General features: G+C 65.4%; 2 protein-coding genes across 4 annotated transcripts in view; both read left to right on the forward strand.

Moving 5' to 3' along the window:
• Positions 1–16755, forward strand: part of NOTCH1 (notch receptor 1) — a 46431-nt gene extending 29676 nt beyond the window's left edge. Inside the window, exons 16-34 of one of the 3 annotated variants that reach the window (XM_036306807.1) lie at positions 1166–1285; positions 1561–1713; positions 2061–2289; positions 2906–3107; positions 3918–4071; positions 4168–4352; positions 4893–5025; positions 5308–5565; positions 5652–5764; positions 6860–7431; positions 7518–7952; positions 8414–8562; positions 9238–9454; positions 9582–9669; positions 9766–9931; positions 10874–11169; positions 12287–12434; positions 12530–12627; positions 13729–16755. In XM_036306807.1, the coding sequence (XP_036162700.1) occupies positions 1166–1285; positions 1561–1713; positions 2061–2289; positions 2906–3107; positions 3918–4071; positions 4168–4352; positions 4893–5025; positions 5308–5565; positions 5652–5764; positions 6860–7431; positions 7518–7952; positions 8414–8562; positions 9238–9454; positions 9582–9669; positions 9766–9931; positions 10874–11169; positions 12287–12434; positions 12530–12627; positions 13729–15204 (5192 nt within the window). In that variant the 3' untranslated portion in view covers positions 15205–16755. The other 2 variants (XM_036306808.1, XM_036306809.1) reach the window with 2 other exon arrangements.
• Positions 16756–23909: 7154 nt separating this feature from the next.
• SEC16A (SEC16 homolog A, endoplasmic reticulum export factor) overlaps positions 23910–24283 on the forward strand; it is a 33128-nt gene continuing 32754 nt past the window's right edge. The window contains exon 1 of the mRNA XM_036306811.1: positions 23910–24149. The gene's annotated coding sequence lies outside the window, so the exon portion shown is untranslated. The remainder of the gene's footprint in view (positions 24150–24283) is intronic.

The following is a 24283-nucleotide window of genomic DNA, read 5'->3' on the forward strand; positions in this document are numbered from 1 at the left end:
GGGCCCGGGGCCTGGGGCCGGGTGTGGGTCCCTGGCCGGCAGGCAGGCCCTCTGTGTGGGAACAAGGGGCCCCCTTCCCGCTGACAGAGGCGCTTCCCTGAGTGCCCCAGCCTCCGTTCTCGTCCCGGCCGAGGGGTCACAGGAACCGTCCCTCTAGGAGAGCTATGCAAAGAGTTAAAAACCAAAAGGCCACACCATGGACCCTGGGGGTGGGCCAGGGTGCTGCTCCCCGAGGTGGGGGCCTGGGAGTCCTGAGACGGCCCTGCCCGGGGGGCGGGGGGAGGAGAGGCTGTGGTTCCCATGACATCGGGTGGCCGGAGGCCAGAGCCGTGTTTTCTTTGACCAACGCGAGGGGCCTGGGTTTTCTCTCCTGAATCAGTGAGGAAGCCCCGGGGGCCGCCCAGGCCTCCACCCGGTGCCCCGAGCCCCTGCGGCAGGCAGGCTGCTGGAGGCGGGAGGCCGGCGGGAGGAGCCGCCGGTGCTGACCTGCTTCCCGTCCGCCCGCTTCCTGCTTCCCTTCGCACAATTGTCGGAAACTCTGGCCAGTTTCCTGCCTGCCCGGGTCACCGTGGAAACCGAAAGAAAGAAGGGCCTGGAAAATCGCAGCGGCCGGCCAGCGAGATAACGGCCGCGAGGAAGATAACGCTTCCTCAGACCGGCCCTGCGGCCGTAAACAGGAAGACCGCTCGGGCTTTCGGGGAGAGATTGTGGCCCGTGTGCAGGGACGCTCGCCAGGCCCCCGCTCTGTCCCGGGTCCTGCCACAGCCCCGGGCTCCCCGATAACTAGGATGTGCCCCCCACAGCGGCTGGCCTGTGCCCTGCGGTCACTGCCTTGTTCCCTGGCCTCGCTTGATGGGCGCCTCCTGCCTGGGACACGAGAGGCTGGGAGGCCCCCGCGTGTGTGGGGGGCGCCAGCCTTGACTGCCAGGTGCTCCTCGGGGGCGAGGCCCAGGCTGTGCCCTGCAGCCTCTGGGAGCCAGGTGTCCATCTGGTTTGCCTCGAGCCCGAGTTCTGGGCCCCAACTCAGCCAGGAGCTCACCCGGGCCCTGACGTGCAGCCCCATTGGTCTCCGACGGTGGGAGGACCAGCACAGGCGGCTGTGGATGCTGCGGGGTTGGCCCTCTGGCCTGGCTCCCCGGGCCTCACCATCTACCCTCTCCCGCAGGAGCCACGTGTGAGGTGGTGCTGGCCCCGTGTGCCTCCAGCCCCTGCAGGAACGGCGGCGAGTGCAGGGCGTCCGAGGACTACGAGAGCTTCTCCTGCGTGTGCCCGGCCGGCTGGCAGGGTGAGGCCGCTGCTCCCCCAGCCCCGGCCCATTTCCATGGAACCCAGGAGGGCAACCCCAGGGTTTGGGCGGATCCCGGAGGGAGGGAGGGAGCTCTCCTCTCTGGAGATGAGCCGGGGTTCTGAGCCACCTGCAGGGGGACTCTATTAGCAAGAACCCACCTCGCCCTTCCTTTCCTCCTGGGCGTCCCCAAGGCCCACCTGGGCTTGAGCCCCTGGACGTGGGTGGACAGGAGGGGCCAGGAGGGGGGCTGAGGTGACTCTCCCTCCCCCCAGGGCAGACCTGCGAGGTGGACATCAACGAGTGCGTGAAGAGCCCGTGCCGCCACGGCGCCTCCTGCCAGAACACCAACGGCAGCTACCGCTGCCACTGCCAGGCGGGCTACACGGGGCGCAACTGCGAGGCAGACATCGACGACTGCCGGCCGAGTGAGTGGCCGGCCCGCCTGCCCACCCCGGAGACGGGCAGGACCGGGGGAACGGAGGTGGCGCTGGCTGGGTGCAGGGGGCCTGGCCATACCAGCTGTCACTCCCAGAGAGGCCACCTGCCCAGTCCAGGTGGGCGTGGCCGGGAGGGCACCGGTTGGTGCTGGAAGGTGGCAGCTGGCGTGGACCGAGTGGCGTGCTTCCGGGCGGTTCTAGGAGGCTCCGGGGCAGGACTGCCCGGCGTCAAGCCCGCCCGACACCTCGCGGTCGGTTCCCAGGAGCTCCTCCCCCAGCGAGGAGCGACCTTAGGCCCCGGCCGCCCCTCAGCCTGCGCTCCTGTCCCTCCCCAGACCCATGCCACAACGGCGGCTCCTGCACGGATGGCGTCAACACGGCCTTCTGCGACTGCCTGCCCGGCTTCCAGGGCGCCTTCTGCGAGGAGGACATCAACGAGTGCGCCAGCAACCCCTGCCGCCACGGCGCCAACTGCACGGACTGCGTGGCCAGCTACACCTGCACCTGCCCCCCGGGCTTCAGCGGGATCCACTGCGAGAACAACACGCCCGACTGCACCGAGAGGTGGGTGGCCCGGCAGGTCCGCTGCGCCGTGTGGGCCACGCACGGGGCCTGGCAGCCTGGCCCCCGGGCAGGCGTCCACCCGTCGTCACGCAGAGCTGGCCGAGCCGAGCCAGACCCTGCTCCTGTCCTGCAGGGCTCCTCCTGGGGGCCATGGTCAGGTGGCGAGGCAGGAGCCAGGGACCCTGGTGGTTTAAGAGCTGGTGAGCCTCCTTCCAGACAAGGAGAACGTGGAACTTGTTTCCTTTTTCACCTTGGCTGCCGGGAAGCTCGCACTAAATGTCTTCGTTCCCGTGTCCTGACATGATTCCCTTCTGTGTCGTCTACGTGAGCGCTGCTGTTCCTCTTGTTCTTCCCTTAGCCCCGAAGTGTTAGAAAGCTCCCCTCAGGATGAGCTGTAAGGAAGGCAGAGGAAAGGGAGGGGGTGCGATGGGGTTTGCGAGTCTGAGGCCCCCAGTCCTGTGTCAGGGGCCCCCTGAGGCTGCCGTGGGCCTCCGTGAGGTTCGTGAGGCTGCTGCTGGCCCGGCGTGGCCGTCAGGCCCCCCGTGGCCACGGTCTAAGCCAGCGTGGCGGGTCCTACGCCCCAGTCACCCTCCCTCCGGCGCCTGCCCCCCTGCAGCTCCTGCTTCAATGGCGGCACCTGTGTGGACGGCATCGACTCCTTCACCTGCCTGTGCCCGCCTGGCTTCACGGGCAGCTACTGTGAGCACGACATCAACGAGTGCGACTCGCGGCCCTGCTTGCACGGCGGCACCTGCCAGGACAGCTACGGCACCTACAAGTGCACCTGCCCGCTGGGCTACACCGGCCTCAACTGCCAGGTGAGCGAGGAGGAGGGAGCCGCTGGGCCCGCTCCCGGCGGCCCAAGGAGAGAAGGGCCTGGCTGCGGGGCGGGGTGCCCGCGGGCACGTGCTCCTGGGGTCTGGCTGGCCAGCCTGGCCCTGGCCTGGCCTGTGCTGCCCCCGGAGGAAGCAGAGGTGCTGGACGGGTGGTCATCCAGGTCAGGGAGCAGAGGTTTGTGGAGAGCACAGAGACCAGGTGATGCAGGGGAAGGTTGGTTGTACAGGGGTTTTTTTGTTTTGCCATAATATATCCTTATTTCAGAGAGGGAGTGGGAGAGAGAGAGAGAAACATCAATGAGGAGAGAGAATCACTGATCGGCTGCCTCCTGCACACCCCCTACTGGGGATCAAGCCTGCAACCTGGGCATGTGCCCTGACCCAGAATCAAACCCGGGACCCTTCAGTCCACAGGCCAGCGCTCTATCCACTGAGCCAAACCGGCTAGGGTGGCTGAGGAAGGATTATTAAAAGTTCATGTTTCTGTAGGAAATATACAAAAGTATTAGTGGTTGACCTTCCCGAGAAGATTTTCACATGAAATATCAATTATAAAAACTCCCAGCGAAAGTGTCTACTGATATAAGATCTTCCTTGGAGGAAAGGGGTCTGGATTTGCTGAGGGGGGGGGGGGGGGGGGAGAGAGAGAGGCCCCGCCCAGTCCAGGCTGCCCCTGAGCAGTGGGAGCCCGCGGGCCTCAGTCTCCACCTCTGTGGGATGGGCGTGAGGCTTCCTGGTGCGTGTGGGCTGCGCGGCCGGGAGGGGGGTATGAACGCTGCCCTGCGCCCCCAGAACCTGGTGCGCTGGTGTGACTCCTCGCCCTGCAAGAACGGCGGCAAGTGCTGGCAGACCAACGTCCTGTACCGCTGCGAGTGCCACAGCGGCTGGACCGGCCTCTACTGCGACGTGCCCAGCGTGTCCTGCGAGGCAGCCGCCCGGGAGCGAGGTAACCGTGTGTCCCCTCCCAGCCCAGGCTCCCCCGGCGGCCAGCCCCCGGGAGGGAAGCCCCGGCCTCACGCTCCCGCCACCGCCCCCCTCGCAGGCATCGACGTGACCCACCTGTGCCGGAACGGCGGGCTCTGCGTGGACGCGGACAACACACACCACTGCCGCTGCCAGCCGGGCTACACGGGCAGCTACTGCGAGGACCAGGTGGATGAGTGCTCGCCCAGCCCCTGCCAGAACGGGGCCACCTGCACCGACTACCCCGGCGGCTACTCCTGTGAGGTGGGGACCCATCCCAGGGGAGGGAGGGGTGTGTCTGGTGTGGCACTGAGTGCTGGGCCCTGGGTTAGGAGCCAGCTCAGTAGGGAAGACTCAGCCCAGCAGATGCGGACGCCTTTTAGTCCCATGAAGGTAGAGCCAGGGTAATCAGGGATGACTGCCTGGAGGAGGTGTCCCGAGGGTGGGGGAGGGAGTGGCTGGAAGAAGAAGATGCACTGAGAAGTTGGACAGGGTTTCCCTCCTGTAGGATTTTTTTCCCCCTTGTTCACCTGACACCCCTCCTGAGACCCCCACATCTCTCTCAGGAGATGGGGCCTGGCCTCTGCTCTGGGCCATGACTTAGTTTATGGGAGCCCTTCTCAGGGTCAGCTGGACAAGAGTCTGCCTCCAGGTCAGCCCGATGTGAGGAGCCCAAGGCTTCACCAGGCAGGAGGGCAGCTTGTGTGGCTCTGTCAGCACGGCGGGGGCGGGGGGCAGGGCGGGCAGCTCACACCCCGGCTACCCACAGAGCCACAGCCTCATCCCTTGTCGTCTCCCTGACAGTGTGTGGCCGGCTACCACGGGGTGAACTGCTCCGAGGAGATCAACGAGTGCCTGTCCCACCCGTGCCAGAACGGCGGCACCTGCATCGACCTCACCAACACCTACAAGTGCTCCTGTCCCCGGGGCACACAGGGTAAGGGTCGCCACACCGGGGCTGAGGTCTAGGGGAAGTGGGCCTTCGGGCCCCCTGTGCCCAGCTAGAGGCATCCCGGACCTGGCCAGAGCCTCCTGAGGGCAGAAGGCAGGGGCGGGGCCAACAGGGAGCCAGGCCAGGCCTCCGGCACCTGGCAGCCCGCTGTGCCAGCCTCCTGTCGCGCCCGGGCACCTGTTGGTCCCTGTCCTCGCCTCGCCGCTCATCCAGGGAGGGAGCGGGCAGCGTGTGCCGTGCGGGTCCCTGACGCCCGCGCCCCTGCAGGCGTGCACTGCGAGATCAACGTGGATGACTGCAACCCCCCCATCGATCCCGTGTCCCGCGGCCCCAAGTGCTTCAACAACGGCACCTGCGTGGACCAGGTGGGCGGCTACTCCTGCACCTGCCTGCCCGGCTTTGTGGGCGAGCGCTGCGAGGGCGACGTCAACGAGTGTCTCTCCAACCCCTGTGACGCCCGCGGCACCCAGAACTGCGTGCAGCGCGTCAACGACTTCCACTGCGAGTGCCGCCCCGGCCACACCGGTGGGTGCCCGGCCGGGCGGGGGGCGGGGGGCGGGGGGCGGGCCGAGGCTGCGGGGGACGCGCCTCACCCCCGTGCTCGTCCCCAGGGCGCCGCTGCGAGTCCGTCATCAACGGCTGCAAGGGGAAGCCCTGCAAGAACGGTGGCACCTGCGCCGTGGCCTCCAACACCGCCCGCGGCTTCATCTGCAAGTGCCCGGCGGTAGGTGCCGCGCCCGGGGCGGGCGGGGAGGGCCCTGGCCTCAGGTGGCCGCTGACACCCCCTGCACCGAGGGCCTGGCCCTGCACACGTGTCTGCTGAGGCCTCCCCCGTCCTCATGCCCCTCGAGGTCATCTCTCGTGTCCGTGAACTTGACTTGCAGAGCAGTTTTATTTATTTACTTATTTGTTTACTTAATATCTTCTTATTGATTTCAGAGAGGAAGGGAGAGGAAGGGAGAGGGGGAGAGAGAGAAACATCAATGACGAGAGAGAATCATTGATCGGCTGCCTCCTGCATGCCCTCCACTGGGATTGAGCCCGCAACCCGGGTACGTGCCCTTGTCCAGGCTAGAACCTGGGACCCTTCAGTCCGCGGGCCGACGCGCTATCCACTGAGCCACACCAGCCAGGGCCAGAGCAGTTTCAGATTCTCAGAACAATCCTGCTGAAAATAGGGTTCCCAGTTCTGCTATTAGGTTCTTGGTCCGGGGGTCCACTGTTACTGTGGACACTGTTACTATCGACGAGCTGACATCGATGCCTTGTTACTAAGTCAAGGCCGCAGCGCTCCCCCGGGCGCAGGCTGGCTCCCGTGTCGCGCTGCGGGCTCTGGATTCCGACATGCAGAGTGAGGCGTCCGCCATGGGACGCACGGCTTCGGTGTTGTTTCTCAGGGCCCTGGGAACCCTGTGTGTTCGCCTGTGCGTCCCGTTGCCCTTCCCGCCAACCTGAGCTTTTTATGTTCACAAAAGAGCTCTTTACTTCTTTATTTTTTTAACATATATTTTTATTGATTTCAGAGAGGGCGGGAGAGGAAGAGAGAGGAACGTCAATGATGGGAGAGACTCATTGGCCGGCTGCCTCCTGCACGCCCCCCACTGGGGATCCAGCCTGCAACCCGGGCATGTGCCCTGACCGGGAATCCATCCATGACCTCCTGGTTCCTAAATCAATCCTCAACCCCTGGGCCACCCGGTCAGACCACAGAATATCTCTTTAAGGGGTTCTGCTGCCCAGGGAAAGGCGGCCGGCCCCTCTCCCGGTGGGGACCTGGCGAGCCAGCGCCGTCTGACCCCGCGCCACCCTCTCCCCGCAGGGCTTCGAGGGCGCCACGTGCGAGAACGACGCACGCACCTGCGGCAGCCTGCGCTGCCTGAACGGCGGCACCTGCATCTCGGGCCCGCGCAGCCCCACCTGCCTGTGCCTGGGCGCCTTCACGGGCCCCGAGTGCCAGTTCCCGGCCAGCAGCCCCTGCGTGGGCGGCAACCCCTGCTACAACCAGGGCACCTGCGAGCCCACCTCCGAGAGCCCCTACTACCGCTGCCTGTGCCCCGCCAAGTTCAACGGGCTCCTGTGCCACATCCTGGACTACAGCTTCCGGGGCGGCGCCGGCCTGGACATCGCCCCGCCGCAGATCGAGGAGGCCTGCGAGCTGCCCGAGTGCCGCGAGGAGGCGGGCAACAAGGCGTGCAGCGTGCGCTGCAACAACCACGCGTGCGGCTGGGACGGCGGCGACTGCTCCCTCAACTTCAACGACCCCTGGCAGAACTGCACGCAGGCGCTGGAGTGCTGGAAGTACTTCAGCAACGGCCACTGCGACAGCCAGTGCAACTCGGCCGGCTGCCTCTTCGACGGCTTTGACTGCCAGCACGCCGAGGGCCAGTGCAAGTGAGCCGGCGGGCGGGCAGAGCGGGCGGGCGGGCGGAGGAGGGGCAGGTGGCGGGAGGCTGAGCACGCCCTCCCCGCGCCCGCAGCCCCCTGTACGACCAGTACTGCAAGGACCACTTCAGCGACGGCCACTGCGACCAGGGCTGCAACAGGGCCGAGTGCGAGTGGGACGGGCTGGACTGCGCGGAGCACGTGCCCGAGCGCCTGGCGGCCGGCACGCTGGTGGTGGTGGTGCTCATGCCGCCCGCACAGCTGCGCAACGACTCGCTCCGCTTCCTGCGGGAGCTCAGCCGCCTGCTGCACACCAACGTGGTCTTCAAGCGCGACGCCAGCGGCCAGCAGATGATCTTCCCCTACTACGGCCGCGAGGAGGAGCTGCGCAAGCACCCCATCAGGCGCTCCGTGGACGCGGACGGCTGGGCCGCGCCCGGTGCCCTGCTCGGCCAGGTCAAGGCCGCGCTGCTCCCGGGCGGCGGGGGCGGGCGCTGGCGCCGGGAGCTGGACCCGATGGACATCCGCGGGTGAGTGAGCCGCGACCCCAGCCGAGCCCCACGTGGCTCTCGGGGCTGTCCCTGGAGCAGCGTTCCCTCCACTCGACGGTCAAAGAGCCTGAGGCTCCGACAGGCCCCGGCAGAGGCAGCATCCCCACCCAGGGCCCTGGAGCCCGAGGCCCCGCGCCCTGGGGCTCAGTCAGCTCCCAGGAGAGGACCGGCCTGAGGTCTCTGTCCTGCTGAGATGGGGAGGAGGGGGGTTGGCACCCAAGGGAACCACAGCGAGTGGCAGGCCTGGGTGGGCGGGCCTTTGCGGGCGTCTCCTCCGGGCCCTTCCTGCCCAGACCTGGCTCCCTGCCGCCCCTCCTCGCACTCTGGGGCCCTGTCTCCCCGGGGCCCCTCGGGATGCTACCACCAGGGCCCCATCTAGTCCCCAGGGCGGCTGGTGGACAGCCGGGGAGCCTGCCCTGAGCCCCGGCCGCGTCCCGCAGGTCCATCGTCTACCTGGAGATCGACAACCGGCAGTGCGTGCAGGCCTCCTCCCAGTGCTTCCAGAGCACCACCGACGTGGCCGCCTTCCTGGGCGCGCTCGCCTCGCTGGGCAGCCTCAACATCCCCTACAAGATCGAGGCCGTGCAGAGTGAGTGCCACCCGCGCCCGCCATCGCCCCGAGGCCCCGGGAGGGGTCGGGGCCCAGCTCCCCCCACGGCGCGCTTGCTGCCCGTGTCGCTTGCCGCCCACGGACGGGTGCCGTGCCCTCCAGAGTGCGGGGAGCCCTTTTCTGGAAATTTCTGCCTGGCACATCTTCCCTCCCGGAGTGGCGGCTGCCGGTGGGGCCGGCCTGGGGGACAAGCGCATCTGCCGGAAAGGGGCACTTCATCCTCTCCCCACCCTCCCCCCGGTTTTCTTTGTTGGGTATTATTTCAAAATCATTACAGCTTTTTAAAAAGGGGAGCGAGGGGGGGAGGCATTGATCGATGTCATGTGAAGAGTTGAAGTTTGTATCTCGGAAATCCCCGTAAATCCTTTGTCTTAACAGCTCAGCGTGAGCGCGGCCATTCCGAGCGGGCTAATCCCTCCTTGAGGAGCGGAAAGTGAGGCCGCCCGACGCGGGGCTGGTGCAGGAGAGAGTTTAGCGATAGTTTGCAATTCTGATTAATCGCGTGGAAATGACCTTATTTCGAGGGGCGGGATGGAGGAGAGCTGGGGAGGAGGCGCCCGGCCGGCCACGGAGCCAGTCCGCTGCCCCCGGCCGCCGGCCTGCCGCGGAGCCACAGCCTGATGCCCGGGCGCCCGCCGGCCGCTCTGCCCGCAGGTGAGACGGTGGAGCCGCCCCCGCCCCCACCGCTGCACTTCATGTACGTGGCCGTGGCCGCCTTCGTGCTGCTCTGCTTCGGGGGCTGCGGCGTGCTCCTGTCGCGCCAGCGCCGGCGGCAGCATGGCCAGCTCTGGTTCCCCGAGGGCTTCAAGGTGTCGGAGGCCAGCAAGAAGAAGCGGCGCGAGCCCCTCGGCGAGGACTCCGTGGGCCTCAAGTGAGTGGACGCGGCCGTGGCTCCCGGGGGCGTGAGGGAGGCGGACGCCTGCAGACTGGCATCGCCAGCGCCTCAGGGTTCCCCGGGGAGCCCTGCTCAGCCCCGCTGCCCCCTCCCGCCCCCGCAGGCCCCTGAAGAACTCCTCGGACGGCGCCCTCATAGATGACAATCAGAACGAGTGGGGCGACGAGGACCTGGAGACCAAGAAGTTCCGGGTGAGTCGGGGCTCGGGGCCCCCCTGGGCGTGTGCCCCCCCGCCGCCCGCCGGCCTGGTGTGACCTGGCCTGGCTCTCTGCTTGGCCCCGCCGCAGTTCGAGGAGCCGGTGGTGCATCCCGAGCTGGATGACCAGACGGACCACCGGCAGTGGACGCAGCAGCACCTGGACGCCGCCGACCTGCGGGTGTCCGCCATGGCACCCACGCCGCCCCAGGGCGAGGCCGACGCCGACTGCATGGACGTCAACGTCCGCGGGCCCGGTGAGTGCGAAGCCTGCGCTTCCCCGGCCGGAGCCCACCTGCCTCCGCCCCTGAGCCCTGGGGTCAATATTCTGAAGGTCGAGGAGGCGGGGCGCTCAGTCCGCCCGGCCGCCTCCTGGCTGACCCCCAGCCCGCTCTGCCCGGGAAATAGGGTTCTTCTCCCGCAGTGCTTCCTCTGAGGCACCTGGTGGTGGTTTCCTGGCTGCGTTTTGATTTTTACATTTTTTATATGTTTTGCCCGGCCGGTGTGGCTCGGTGCTTGACCTATGGACCAGGAGGTCAGGGTTCGATTCCTGGTCACGGCAAAGGCCCAGGTTGTGGGCTCTATCCCCAGTGTGGGACATGCAGGAGGCAATCGATCCATGATTCTCTCTCATCAGTGACGTTTCTATCTTTTCCTCTCCCTTCCTCTCTGAAATCAGTAAAAATATTTTTTTAAATGACATATGCCATTGAACTTAAAAAAAATTTATCTGTTTTTATTCATTTTAGAGAGAGGACAGGAGAGAGAAACATCACTGATGAGAGAGAATCATGGATCGGCTGCCTCCTGCACGCCTCACACTGGGGATGGAGCCCCAACACGGGCCTGTGTTCTGACCGGGAATCGAACTGTGACCTCCTGGTTCCTAGGTTGATGCTCAACCCTGAGCCCCGCCGGCCGGGCCCTGACTGCGTTTTCACGCCGTCTTTCTCTGGGCGGTTGTGGGTGAAGACCTCGCAGGCCGTAAGCAGAGCCGCAGGTCTGTTGCCCACAGGTCGCTTGGCCCTGGGACTTGGCTCTGTCCCTAGGAAGCTCGGATTGATCTTGGTGGCACCCGGGCCCCGGGTGCAGGGCCACATGTCCTCACCGGCTGTCTCCACCAGCCAGGAGCCCGTCACGCTGCCCAGGGCCGCTGCGGGGCCGGCCTTCCTGACCACCCACTCCTGTCCCCCCCACAGACGGCTTCACACCCCTCATGATCGCCTCCTGCAGCGGAGGGGGCCTGGAGACGGGCAACAGCGAGGAGGAGGAGGACGCCCCGGCCGTCATCTCGGACTTCATCTACCAGGGCGCCAGCCTGCACAACCAGACCGACCGCACCGGAGAGACGGCCCTGCATCTGGCCGCCCGCTACTCGCGCTCCGATGCGGCCAAGCGCCTGCTGGAGGCCAGCGCCGACGCCAACATCCAGGACAACATGGGCCGCACCCCCCTGCACGCGGCCGTGTCCGCCGATGCACAGGGCGTCTTCCAGGTGGGCAGCTGCTCCGCCCCCCTCGCCCAGTGTTCTGGGCCGGGCCGGCACCTCCGGTCACCTGGACCCTGCAGCCCTGGCCCCAAGCGTGGCCTGAGCAGGGATAGCTGGTGTCTTAGCCTGAGCCAGGCACAAGGCCGGGGGGGCCTCGAACCCCACGCGTCATCCTCGCAGGGAAACCAGGCTGGGGAAGGTCCGCAGGAGCCCCAGGGACCTGCGGGTCGGGGCCTCCTCACCCCGACCCGGCCAGGCCCCCTCCCACCGCGGGGCCCCCCATGCCTTGCTCCTCCGCCTCGGCCTTGGCCAGAGGCACAGCCTGTGGCCGCGTGAAGGGCTTGGAGCCTGCGGCTTCCTGCCTGCCCCCCTGGGAGCTGGCCTTGCTGGGAAGCCCAGGACGGGCTGGAGTTGGGGGGTTAGATGCCTGGGGCTCCGGGCAGCGTCCCTGGCAGAGGCTCCTGTCAGCCGCCTGCCAGCCCCCCGGTGTGTGACCGGCTCTGGGCAGCCCTGCCCTGCACGGATGGGCAGGTGGGAGGGGCAGAAGCCAAGCGGTCACCGCAGAGCTGCTGATGTCACCGTGTTCAGCCTGTTTCCCTGCAGGAAGCACAGGTTGGGAACTGAGCGTAGTTGAACAGGGACCATGCTGAGGAGCCCAGGGCCGGCTCTGGCTGCGGGTGCAGTGCCGCCTTTTAGGCACTTAGAGACACATTCTCGCGGCCGCATTGCAGGAACGAGGCTCGTCCTGTTCGCTGCGTGGTGCCCAGCTCTTTCCACCTGCCAGCCAACAGCGATCACCCTTCTGGCCTGAGCCCTGGGGGGCCAGCGTCTGACGGGCTGCCCCCAGGGTCCCGTGAGCCTGGCTGGAGGTAGCAGAGCCCAGCAGTTCTGAGCGTGGCTCCGGCCTCGGCGCCAAGGCCACGTGTGGTCACCAAGGGGCTGGTCTGTGGGCAGCACCGCCTGCGTCCCAGCCTGACCCCATGCCCCCAGCAGCTGCTGGCGGAGTCCTGCCCCTCCCCCCGCCTTCTCACACCATGACCTTCCAATCTTGCTGGGGCTCCTCCGACCCCAAGAGGGCCTTGGGCTCCACTTCCCCCAGCCTGAGACCTTCCCTGTCGCCCAGATCCTGATCCGGAACCGAGCCACGGACCTGGACGCCCGCATGCACGACGGCACCACGCCGCTGATCCTGGCCGCGCGCCTGGCGGTGGAGGGCATGCTGGAGGACCTCATCAACTCGCACGCCGACGTCAACGCCGTGGACGACCTGGGTAAGCCGGCGCAGCGCGGGCCGTGGGGACGGGCGCGGCCCCTGCTCGGCCCCTGCTCGGCCCCAGCCAACCCTCTGCCTCTGCCTCCCACGCAGGCAAGTCCGCCCTGCACTGGGCCGCCGCCGTGAACAACGTGGAGGCCGCACTCGTGCTCCTGAAAAACGGGGCCAACAAGGACATGCAGAACAACAAGGTGGGCGGGGGGGGGGCCTGGGTGTGGGGGGGCCCTGGGTGTGGGGACGGGGGGCCCTGGGCGGGGGGGCGGGGGGCCCTGAGAGCTGGCACACGGTAGACGCAGACCCCATAGCTCGGTGCCGCCCTTCCTTCATCGACCTGTGCTCACTGGGCCTTCCCACGCACAGGGCTACCGCCCAGCAGGGCATTGGTCCCAGCACAGGAGTGACCTGGACCTGACCTTCTGCCCCTCCCACCCCCCCGCCACTGGGCAGGGCAGGGTGACCTAGACGGTGTGGGTTGAGCTGGAACCCGAGTGGGGGTGGGGGGCTCAGGGAATGAGTGGCCCCAGAGGTAAGGTGAGTGGCTGCCTTCCTGCTGGTGAACCCACCCTCTCACCCACCATGCCAGTCTCCCCTGCAGCCAAGAAACGCTTCTCCCAGCTCCAGTCTGACCCCCTGGTGTCCTGAACCTGCACCAGCGGTGTCGGGCACTAGGGGGCGCTGGTGAGCACAGCTCCTGAGTCCCCGCGTGGGCACTGGGCAGCCTGGGCCTCAGACGCAGGGACTGGGCACAGGGCATCAGGCTATTGCGTTTGCGTCTGTGCAGCTTTCGGGGGGAGAGGCCACAGTGAGAATTCCCATGGGGTCTGTGACCCCACAAAGGTAAACCCTCCCGATTCAGAGCGTGTAACCCCACAGACCAGCTCCGGGCGGGCTCAGGCGTGTGTAAGGCTTTGTTTTTAAGACTTGGTCAGCCCAGCCCGTGTGCTCAGTGGTTGAGCATCTACCTATGAACCAGAAGGTCAGGGTTCGATTCCCGGTCAAGGAATATGCCCAGGCTGCAGGCTCGATCCCCAGTAGGGGGCCTGTAGGAGGCAGCCGACCCATGATTCTCTCTCATCGTTGATGTTCCTATATCTCTCTCCTCCTCTCTTCTCTCTGAAACCAATAAAAATATGTTTTAAAAGAAAAAGAAGACTTGGTCAGGGTAGGCACTGGTAGGGGGCCAGGTCAGGACAAAAGAGACCCCTCCCCGACAGGTGGGGTCAGACCGCGGGTCCCTCTGGTGGCGGGGCACGGCTGAGGGTGACCCTCCCCGTCTCTGCCCGTGTTCCCAGGAGGAGACGCCCCTGTTCCTGGCCGCCCGCGAGGGCAGCTACGAGACGGCCAAGGTGCTGCTGGACCACTTCGCCAACCGGGACATCACGGACCACATGGACCGGCTGCCGCGGGACATCGCGCAGGAGCGCATGCACCACGACATCGTGCGGCTGCTGGACGAGCACAGCCTGGTGCGCAGCCCGCCGCTGCACGGCGCCCTGGGCGGCGCGCCCACCCTGTCGCCCCCGCTCTGCTCGCCCAACGGCTACCTGGGCAACCTCAAGCCGGCCGTGCCGGGCAAGAAGGCACGCAAGCCCAGCACCAAGGGCCTGGCCGGCGGCAAGGAGGCCCGGGACCTCAGAGCGCGGCGGAAGAAGGCGCAGGACGGCAAGGCCTGCCTGCTGGACAGCTCCAGTGTGCTGTCGCCCGTGGACTCCCTCGAGTCGCCCCACGGCTACCTGTCAGACGTGGCCTCGCCGCCCCTCCTGCCCTCCCCCTTCCAGCCGTCTCCGTCTGTGCCCCTCAACCACCTGCCGGGCATGCCCGACACCCACCTGGGCATGGGCCACCTGGGAGTGGCGGCCAAGCCCGAGATGGCAGCCCTGGGTGGAGGTGGCCGGCTGGCCTTCGAGGCGGGGCCGCCACGCCTCTCCCACCTGCCCGTGGCCTCCAGTACCGGCCCAGTCCTGGGGACCGGCGGCAGCGGGGCTGTGAATTTCACCATGGGCGGGACCACGGGCTTGAACAGCCAGTGTGAGTGGCTGTCCCGGCTGCAGAACGGCCTGGTGCCCAATCAGTACAACCCCCTGCGCGGGAACGTGGCGCCCGGCTCGCTGAGCACGCAGGCTCCCGCCCTCCAGCACGGCGTGATGGGCCCGCTGCACGGCGGCCTCTCTGCCTCCACCCTGTCCCAGATGCTGAGCTACCAGGCCCTGCCCAGCACGCGGCTGGCCACCCAGCCCCACCTGGTCCAGCCCCAGCAGGTGCAGCAGCAGGTGCAGCAGCTGCCGCAGAACCTCCAGATGCAGCAGCCGCCGAGCATCCAGCAGCAGCAGAACCTGCCGCCGCCCCCGCCGCACCTGGGCGTGAGCTCGGCCACCAGCGGGCACCTGGGCCGGAGCTTCCTGGGCGGGGAGCCGAGCCAGGCGGACGTGCAGCCGCTGGGCCCCGGCCTGGCGGCGCACACCATCCTGCCCCAGGACAGCCAGGCCCTGCCCACGGCGCTGCCGTCCTCGCTGGGCCCGCCCATGGCCACCGCCCAGTTCCTGACGCCGCCCTCCCAGCACAGCTGCTCCTCCTCGCCCGTGGACAACACCCCCAGCCACCAGCTGCAGGTGCCCGAGCACCCCTTCCTCACCCCGTCCCCCGAGTCCCCCGACCAGTGGTCCAGCTCTTCCCCCCACTCCAACATCTCCGATTGGTCCGAGGGCATCTCCAGCCCGCCCACCAGCACGCAGTCCCAGATCGCCCACATCCCGGAGGCGTTCAAGTAAAGAGCTGGCCACAGAGCCACACTTCTGGCCACGGGGCCACACTTTTCTGGCCACGGGGCCATGCGTCCCGGCCACGGGACTACCTTCCTTCCCCAGGCCCTGCTGGGGCATTCGCCCGGCACTCCGCGGACACCGGGCCGACCAAAGGAGCTTATTTTTTTTTTAAGAAACATGTTTTTATACAAAATAAGAGGACAGAGAGTTGAACTTTTTTAGTATTTATTTATGTACTTTTGTCTCACATGGAAACACTGCCTTTTTATTTATATGCATTGTGTTCTCTCTCCCAGGAAGCTAAGTAGTTCTCAGCCATGACTTCCCTCCGTAGGGAAAAAATAGTTACGTATTAGTAAAACACATGAACAAAGATTCATGATTTATACATGCCATTTATTTATTGATTTTTTTCAAAATCCAAAAAAGAAATAATGTTGGAGCAGGGAGGTTGGAGCCAGCGTCGTCCAAAAAGCTCTTGCGGAGGCCTGGGCCTGTGCGATTCCCCCAGAAACCCCCGTGCCCCGAATCTAGAGTCGGAGGCAAACCCCCCACCTCCGCACGTGGGGAGATTTGCATCTAAAGTGGGAAAGCGAAGGGAAGTGGGTTGTACGTGTGGGTGCTTGTCCGTGGACTTTTTGAGAACAGGCTTCTGACGGCGTGTTCTGGGGTGCCGTGTGCGTTTGGGGCACCGATCGTGAATCTTTGTTTCAGGGTCAGTGTTATGTAGTTGCTCATGGGTCTTGCCCGGTCTTGTTCCTTCCGGAAGCTCCTGGGCCCCGCCCGGGCCTTGGCGTTCATCGCCGCGTAGTGTGAGGTCAGGCGTGGCTGCGTGGCACCCCCTGGGCCCGCGTGGAGGGACCCTACCCTTTTGTGGGGAAAGATGCGGCCTGTGCCGCACCGCCCACGCCCGGGCACCTCCGCGCACGTCTTCCAGGCCCCGGGGAAGGCCCTGGCGCTGCCGGGCTGGGGCTCGGCTCAGAGCACCCTCCACCGAGGTTTGGAAAACCGAGCTGTGTCCGGCCTGGGTGTGCAGGGCCGCTGGTCCCGGGGGACAACAGGAGTCTGCTCTGGGGGTCGTGTGTCCGGGGAAGGAGCAGAGTCTTGCAATGTCAAGACTGTGGCAAAAGAAAAGTCTGTACATAGTTTTCAAAGGTGGATTTTGTTTAAGAAATCTGAGTGAACACGCCCGTGGGGTCATGCTGGGGAGGGGGTGTCGGAATGGGTCCCCCTCGCACCCTGGCCTTGACCTGCAGCGGCCCCGCAGCTCCTGAGCGAGCCTGAGCCCCGGGAGGGGGCGCCCGCCGCCTCCGCAGCTCCTCCGGCCCCGCCAGGGGCGACGCTGTACCATCCCTTGTGGGTGTGAGCAGACGCATCCTAAGATGTTGATTCTTACTGTTTTATAAAATAGAGTGTAGTTTACAGAAAATGGAATCTTTTGTAAAAGTTAACGACATGCAAAACTGTAGGTGATAAAATGATGTATTTTTTTTCATCTTTTTTTTGTTAACTGATTTGCAATAAAGACGATACTGATAACACCCAGATTTTCCTAAACTTGGCCATGCTGTTCGCTCACTTTCGGGGAGGGCGGGGGAGGCAGGGAGGGCAGGCACCCCGAATCCCTCCGCCTCTTCTGACAGGAGAGCGATGGAGAGACGCCCGCCCTGGCCTGTGGCCCTGCTGTGTCCAGAAGTCCCAGGGTCCCCGCATCTGCCCGGCCAGCCCCCGCCCCCAGGGGAGGGTGGGGACACGGCAGAGCAGGGCACATGCAGCCCCATCCAGGGGGACTGGGGTGACACGAGGCTGTAGGTTCTCCCATCCTGTTGGCCACAGAGGAGCGAAGGCACCGCGGACCAAGCCTGGGGTGGCAGGCGGGCGCTGGGGGGGTGACTGGAAGGTCCTGAGAGCCGAGGGGTGCTGGCTCGGGGGCACCATTTACTTGGGACGCTGAGCAGGACCAGCTGCCCTCGTGGGCCTCCCTCCTCCCTCCTGCTGGCCCTCGCCCAGGCAGGGGGACGCCACGCAGGTTAGGATCTGCTGGCCCCTCCGGCTGGGCCCTGCCTCCTGCCCCGACTCCCCACCCAAGCACAGGTGTGAGCCCAGCCTCCTCACTGCATTTGTCTTGGTTTTGGGGGTTTTTTTGAAAGATGAGTAAAGCCTGATGCTTTGTCGTTTTGTTAATCTTCATCCAAGGATATTTTTCCATCATTTTTAGAGGGAGAAGAAGGGAGGGGAGAGTCAGAGAGGAACATCGATGCGAGGGAGACACGTAGCTCGGTTGCCTCCCACACGGTCAGGCCCGGGGAACGAGCCTGCCACCGAGGTACGTGCCCTTGACTGGGATCGAACCCGGGACCCTTCAGTCCGCAGGCTGATGCTCTACCCACTGGGCCACACTGGCCAAGGCTCCTCACTGCGTCTGGATGCCTCCGCCCGACCGACGTGCTGGCCCTGTGATGCGTGGGTGGGACAAGCGGCTCCAGGAAATGAAATGAGGTTCCGTGGCCCACCTTTCAGAGGGACGGGTTCAGCCTGAGTTCTGCCCAAGCTCTCAGCACCCCAAATCCCACTCCTAGGTGTGCACCCAGGAGAAGCAAAACGGACCCAAGTCCGTGTTTACAGCAGCACCGTTCACGTCAGCTGAGAGGTGGGCCCAGCCCTGGTGCCCTCAGCTGACGGGGGGTTAAGGGGGGTGGTGGGCGGGGGGACAGTGTGGTCCATCCACCCAGGGAGGGTGAATTTTGTGTCAACTTGGCTGGGCCATTCGACCAAATGTGAGAGTGTCTGGACGAGATTCACCTTTGAACAGGTGGACGGAGCAAAGCAGATGGCCCTCCCTCCTCGGGGTGGGCCTCGTCCAGTCGGGTGACGATCTAAACCAGCGGTTCTCAGCCTGTGGGTCGCCACCCCTTTGGCGGTCGAACGACCCTTTCACAGGGGTGGCCTAAGACCATCAGAAAACACATATATAATTCCATATTGTTTTTGTGATGAATCACTATGCTTTAATTATGTTCAATTTGTCACAATGAGACTGGGGGTCACCACAACATGAGGAACTGTATTAAGGGGCCGCGGCATTAGGAAGGTTGAGAACCACTGGCCTAGAACATCGGCCCCCCTGGGCGTCCAGGGCTGTCATGGACCTTGGGACTTCTCTGTCCGTCATCGACCTCTTCCGTGTGTCCCCGTCGGTGCTGTTTCTCAGAGCGCACAGACAGCATAGTGTCTTTGGAACTCCGGGGGTGAGGCGGCCGGACCCATCGGGCCGCGTGAGGGCGATCCAGGTCTGATTACAATGTGCACGAGCGTCCAAGGTTAGACTCTGCGAATTTCGCCTCAACAAGCTCATTCAAAAGAGAAGGAGCTAGGAGCATTGGACCTTCCAGGAATTTCATTCAGGGTGTGGCGCTCCCACAGATGTAGCAGGATGGGCCCGGGGAGGGGCCCTTGGCCTTGGGGACCTCTCTGCTCCCCCAAGTTAATGGAGCCCCTGCAGAGGCGATGACGCCCCCTCTGCCATTTAAACTGGGCGCTGGACACCCGGCCCCGCCCACAGGGCAGGCTGCCAAGGGCCGGGGTGTGAGGAACTAAACAGGGCCCCCCTCAGAAGGACCCCTGCCCCTCACCAGGCACCTCCCAGGGAAGACACGGGCGCTCCCTCGGGGCTGAGCTCAGCCAAGACCCCCGACTGAGGAGCATCTTATGGGCTGAGCTGGGTCTCCCAGGTCAACGTGTTGAAGGTCGAGGTCCCCGGGCACCTCCGCACGTGGCTGGGTCTGGAGCTGGGTCTTTCCGGAGGCAGTGAAGGTAAGGCGAGGGCCTCGTGTGAAGAATGAAGGGAGGCGAGGAGCCACTGCTCTCAGCACCCCGCCCCCATTCCTGGGGGGCCTAGAAATGAATGCCCCCCCAGGGCGCAGTCAGGTAATGAGGAGGAGCCTAACACCTCCCCCTACAGCCCCGGGGCCAGATCCGGAGGGAGCCGGGTGTCCCTGCGGCCAGCTCCCCGGAGCCGCCAGCGGGGCGACGACTTGCCGGCCCGGCCTGACCGCTCAGAGGCGGTGTCTGCCGCCCCCTGCTGGCCGCGCCCCGCCAGTGCGCCCTGGGCGAGCCGGTGGTTCCCGGGGCCTTCTGCCTACCTGGCCAGGTGAGTCGGTTTAGTCAGCACCTCACCGGCCACTCAGGGCCGCCTCCTGTGACGCTGCCATTATCCCACTGGACAGCCCAGGGAGCTGAGGCTCAGAGGTCGGTGACGGCCGGGCCCAGGGACTCTGGGTCCATGTTCTCATGACCAGTTGAGGGGTCACCTTCCCGTGGAGGTCTGGGGGTCTGGGGGGCCTATGCCACTCAGCCTGTCGCTTTTCAGACAAGGAAGCATGCTCAGGGAGGAAGCTGCCAAGGTCACGGCCAGGAGTTAATGTCCCTGCCAGCCTGGCACTTGGCAACCTGCAGCTGTTGGCGCTCTGCCCAGTGGCACCGGGGCCCTTTCTCTTCCGAACCACAGCCTCCACCCCAGCTGCCAAGTCCGCGCCTGTGACGTCACCACCGGCGCTCAGGACGCTCGCCTTCCCACGCTGTTTGCTCCCCGGGCTGGTGTGTGGCCGGGGGCTGCGGGCGCAGCTGGCAGGAGGGTCATCCGGGGGTCAGCTCCCCCCACCCCCCAGTCTGGCCCAGCCGCCTCACTGCTCGCCCAGGGGCCCCAAGGACACCTGCCCAGCTCCCGGCTCTCGGCTCTCGCTGGTGCCGTGCGGAGAGCCCGGGGAGGCCTGGCGGTGGCGGCAGTCCTGTCTGACAAGCCCAGAAGCTGCCTTCGCTTTCAGATGTGAGATCCCCCGCAGGGCCCGCAGGGCCCAGTGCAAACCCCCAGCCGAGCCCCGCTTTCCGGGTGTCCGTCCCAGCCGCTGCAGGAGCTTCTGCCAGCTTTGGCTGCAAATGCTCGTCCCCTCCCATCACTGCCCCGTCCCACCCCCCGCGGGGGGACCCAGGCCCGGCCGCTGTCCGGTGTTCGTGCTCCGCAGGGGTGAAGGCCAGGGCTGTCTGACCCGCCGCCCCCCCAGTTCCCAGCAGGGCCTGGGGCGTGAATGTGCGCGAACAGTTTGGGGCAGGAGGCCGGGGGCCTCGCTGCAGCTCAGGGGCCACCACGCAGTCGCCTGCGGCTCTGTGGCGCCCCCGGGTGCAGAATGGGCGCCTGTCCCTGCCGCTTATTTAAGGGACTTAGATGCTTGGCACTTGGCACAGCGGTTCAGAAAGGAAGGCCCCTGGGACAGGGCCATGCCCAGAGGCTGCACCGGAGAGGGGGCCACGCTCACACTAACGCACCTCGGACTGTGGTGACATCTGTCAAGCCAGCCGCAATGGCGCTCACTCGCCTGCTGTGGACTTGCTCCTGCAGGGCCCCCAGGAGCCGGGGACGGCCTCACGGTGCTGGCCTCACAGCCCGGCCTGCACACGCTTCTCACACTCTGCCTGGATGCCTACCACAGGCCCCCGCACACCGACAGGGACCGGATGCTCAAATCCACAGGACACACTAACCCCAAGCCCCTCCACCACCAGCCCAGGGTGACTCCCACCCCTGCCCCTTATCCCGGCCTCTGCAGCTCTCACCTCCTTAGGAAGCCCTCCCTGCCAGCTCACCCCCCTGGGGGACCCTATAGGCCTTCGCCTGGACCGTTCAGCCAGCCCTGTCTCATGGAGGCAGCCCTTCCTCTCTCCAGGTCGCTAAGCCGGGTAGGTCCCCCTCCACCCAGCCTCAGCGCCCAGGACGGAAGGTGCAGGCCAGGGGCTGAGCGGGTGCCTGGCATGGAGCAGGCCTGCTCTACAACTACCTACAAACCAGTTAATGCAGCTGCTTCATGCGCGTGGGGGGGGGGGGGTACAGGGTGGAGCAGGGGGGGGGGAGTGGCCTGAGATGGCACCCCACCCCCACCCCGAGGGCTCCTCTGAGGACCACTTGGCTGGCTGGTGGTCAGGAGAGAGCCAGCGCCACAGCCCCAGTAAGCCCCGTGCTCAGTAGACCCACACTGTCCAGTACAAATGCAATGCCAGCCACTGAGGGATTTTAAAATATAAAATGTTTTTATTGATTTTTTTTTAGAGAGCTAGGAAAGGAGAGGGAGGGAGGGATAGAAACATCCACGGGAGAACATTGATTGGCTGCCTCCTGCACGCCCCCTACTGGGGATGAAGCCGAAACCCGGGCATGTGTTTGGTGCTTGGGTCGACACCAACCACTGAGCCACACTTTCTAGTTGCTACATTTGAAGTCAAACTATCCAAAATATTATCATTTCAACGTGTAATCAGAATTTATTATGAGCTCTTGGCACTCCAGCGCGTACTTCGCTCTTGGAGCCCATGGAGGTTCCGCTCACCCCTGCCCAAGGCTCAGTGGTGGTCTCCTTGGACGGACGGACCCATGGGGGAGGCCGGCTGGCGTAACCATGGGAAGGTCAGCCGGGTTCTCTGGCACAGCCTCTGCCCATTGTCCTGGCAAGGGTGCGGCCCTACGGGCTGGGTACGGGGACAATAACTCCGTCCTGGAACTTTGGGGGAGGAGCTACAACTTGGCCCTTGGACTCAGCTACGACTCTGCAGCTGGTTCTCGTCCACCTAGGGGGCCTCAGGGAGGGGCGACACGTCCACTGAGGAGTGGACATTGCAGGCAAAGGGAAGGATGGCTCTCATGGCAGCACACCTCCTAGGCACACCACAGTCACCCACACAGTTCCAGGTCATGCCTGTGGTCCCCGTGTATGCATCAACAGCGCCCCCCTCCTGTCCCCCTCAAGCAGGTCAGACGCGCGGCGGGCGGGCCGCATGCCCTCGCTCAGGCAGCGAGTGTGACCTGCTTGGCCTGGTCTGAACGCCAGCCTTTCCTGCCCCCCGGGCTGGTGCTGAGGGAGGTCGGGAAGCTGGCAAAGGGCACACGGCCTCCAGGCAGCAGGCTGGGCTTTAGAGCAGAGGCTCTTGACTTGGGGGCTCTTGGCCCAGAGGCTTGATGGCTCGGCCTTGGGCCTCAGGACCCGCCCCCCACCCAAGGCTGCAAACAGCTGAGAAACAGAGGCGGCCTCCATGGGAAGGCGTGGCGGGAGGAGGAGGGAAGGGGAAGAGAGCCCAAGGCCCCTCATGCCAACGCTGGGCTCACAGCTTTCCTTAAAGTCGCCCCACAGGAGTCAGCACCTGCTACCTCTTTACCAGCCCTGCCCCAGGGCCCCGGAGTCTTTCCTTTGCCCATGAGGGTGGTTTCTGCAGCTTATGGTCTCTCCAAGTTAGAGTCCCCCCTGGGCCACCACGGGCTCCTCCGAACACCAGAGGGGCAGGTCTGGGCTCCAGCTCTTGGGCCCGAGCCCGGGATAGTCAGTGCTTTCACCTGGACCGTTCAGCCAGCCCTGTCTCGTGGAGGCTGCCCTTCCTCTCTCCAGGCCGCCGGGTCCCCCTCTCCCCCCAGCCTCAGCGCCCAGGACGGAAGGTGCAGCCTGTCAGGCGGAGGGCTGGCCAGGACACCCCTCCGCCCAGTGTTCTGTTGGGACAGAGCGGCTGCGGAGCACCGTGACCACCAGGAGGAAGCGGATCAAGGGCCCGGGCCCGGGATTGCGTTCCACCAGGAGTCCCCAGCCCTGTGTTGAGACAGACCGAGAACTTGCTTTCCGCCAGGCAAATGTTAGCTTAGCGGAGCGGCCACGTCAGACGGCCTGAAACTCTCCCCACACCCGCCTGGGCTCTGACAGCGTGGCTGCTCCCTCGCCAGCGTCACAGCAAACAAACAGCCCAACCACACTCCTTCCTTCTTTCCTGGCCTCTGGGTCCCACGGGTGACCGGGGTGCCTTCCCACCCCAGGCGGCGTGGCAGCCCCTGTGGCAGTAGCAGCAGCAGCACGGAGAGCTCGGCCATCGGGCGCTGCCAGACAGGGACACTGGCGACCCTTCCTGCCTCCGGAAGAGGCTGGTCAGTGGGGCGGCTGCTGCCCTTGCCTATCCCTGCCAGGCAGGAGTGCAGGTGAGTGGGTCCGGCCTCCCTTCTCTCATCGGGAAAAGGGAGATACAAATGGCAGCACCCTTCTTCCCTAAGATCCTCCATGGAGGGCTCTGATGGTGCCAGGACGAGGCAGCAGCCACGGGAGGAGCAGGAGATTGGGGCCCAGAAGCTTAACCTGTCGTTCCGTACCTAGAGGGTCGCGCTCATTCAACACAAATATCCACTCAGCCGTTGGAGCCTTCATCCACGGGGCTCCGCGGTTTAGGGGACCCGGCTGGGCTCTCGAGAGGCATTAGGCAGGCAAGAGAGGAACTGGGGACTGCGCGCCCAACGTCCGGACAGGATTGAGTGTGTGCATGGGACACGCGCACAGGGGCCGGTGGAGGTGGCCGCCGAGCCAGGGAGGATGGGGCCTGGGCTAGGCGGACGGCGCGGCTGGGAGCCGACAGGACGACTGACCCCGAGGCGCGCACAGGTGGGCAGTGGGGCTTCGACGCAGCCTGTGGATTGGGGACCGGCGGTGCCTGCCCTTCTAAGGCTCTGTGGAGCAGGCGGGCATTGCTTCGCGAGAACTAGTGTGGACAGAAACCAACGTCACCGGCAGAACTGGAAATCGGAGACGCGATAGCCGTAACCAGGCAACCGCCGGCGGCTCGAGGTGCGCACGCGCACTCCGCCGCGGGTCAGCGCATGCGCCGTCGCCTCCCGCCAGTCTACCGGCCTTCGAGTCCAACGACCGAATGGGAAGAACGCGCCTGCGCCAGAGCACCGCTCGGATTCTCCGCTCAGCAGAAAGCAGTTCTCGGCAGGTGCACCTGCTGGCATCAGTCCTCCAGGACTGATTCTTCCTTCAAGTCTGATTGAAGAATCCCTACTATTCACACATCCTACAACGAGAAAGGCTGCGAGACAGAGTCAGCGTAACCGGGGCGACGTTTAGGAGCGGCCCCCCGCGCGCCCTCCCAGGCAGGTGGGCTAGAGGCGGGGCGAAGAGATGGGCGTTGGAGGACTGGATGAGGCGGAGGGCGGGGCCAAGGGCCGGAACTAAAGAATGGGGCGTTGAAGGATTGGACGCCGTCGGGGGCGGGGCCAAGGGATGCGGCA

This window comes from Myotis myotis, unplaced genomic scaffold, assembly GCF_014108235.1.
Source record: "Myotis myotis isolate mMyoMyo1 unplaced genomic scaffold, mMyoMyo1.p scaffold_m19_p_44, whole genome shotgun sequence".
In the NCBI taxonomy this organism is placed as follows: Eukaryota; Metazoa; Chordata; class Mammalia; order Chiroptera; family Vespertilionidae; genus Myotis; species Myotis myotis.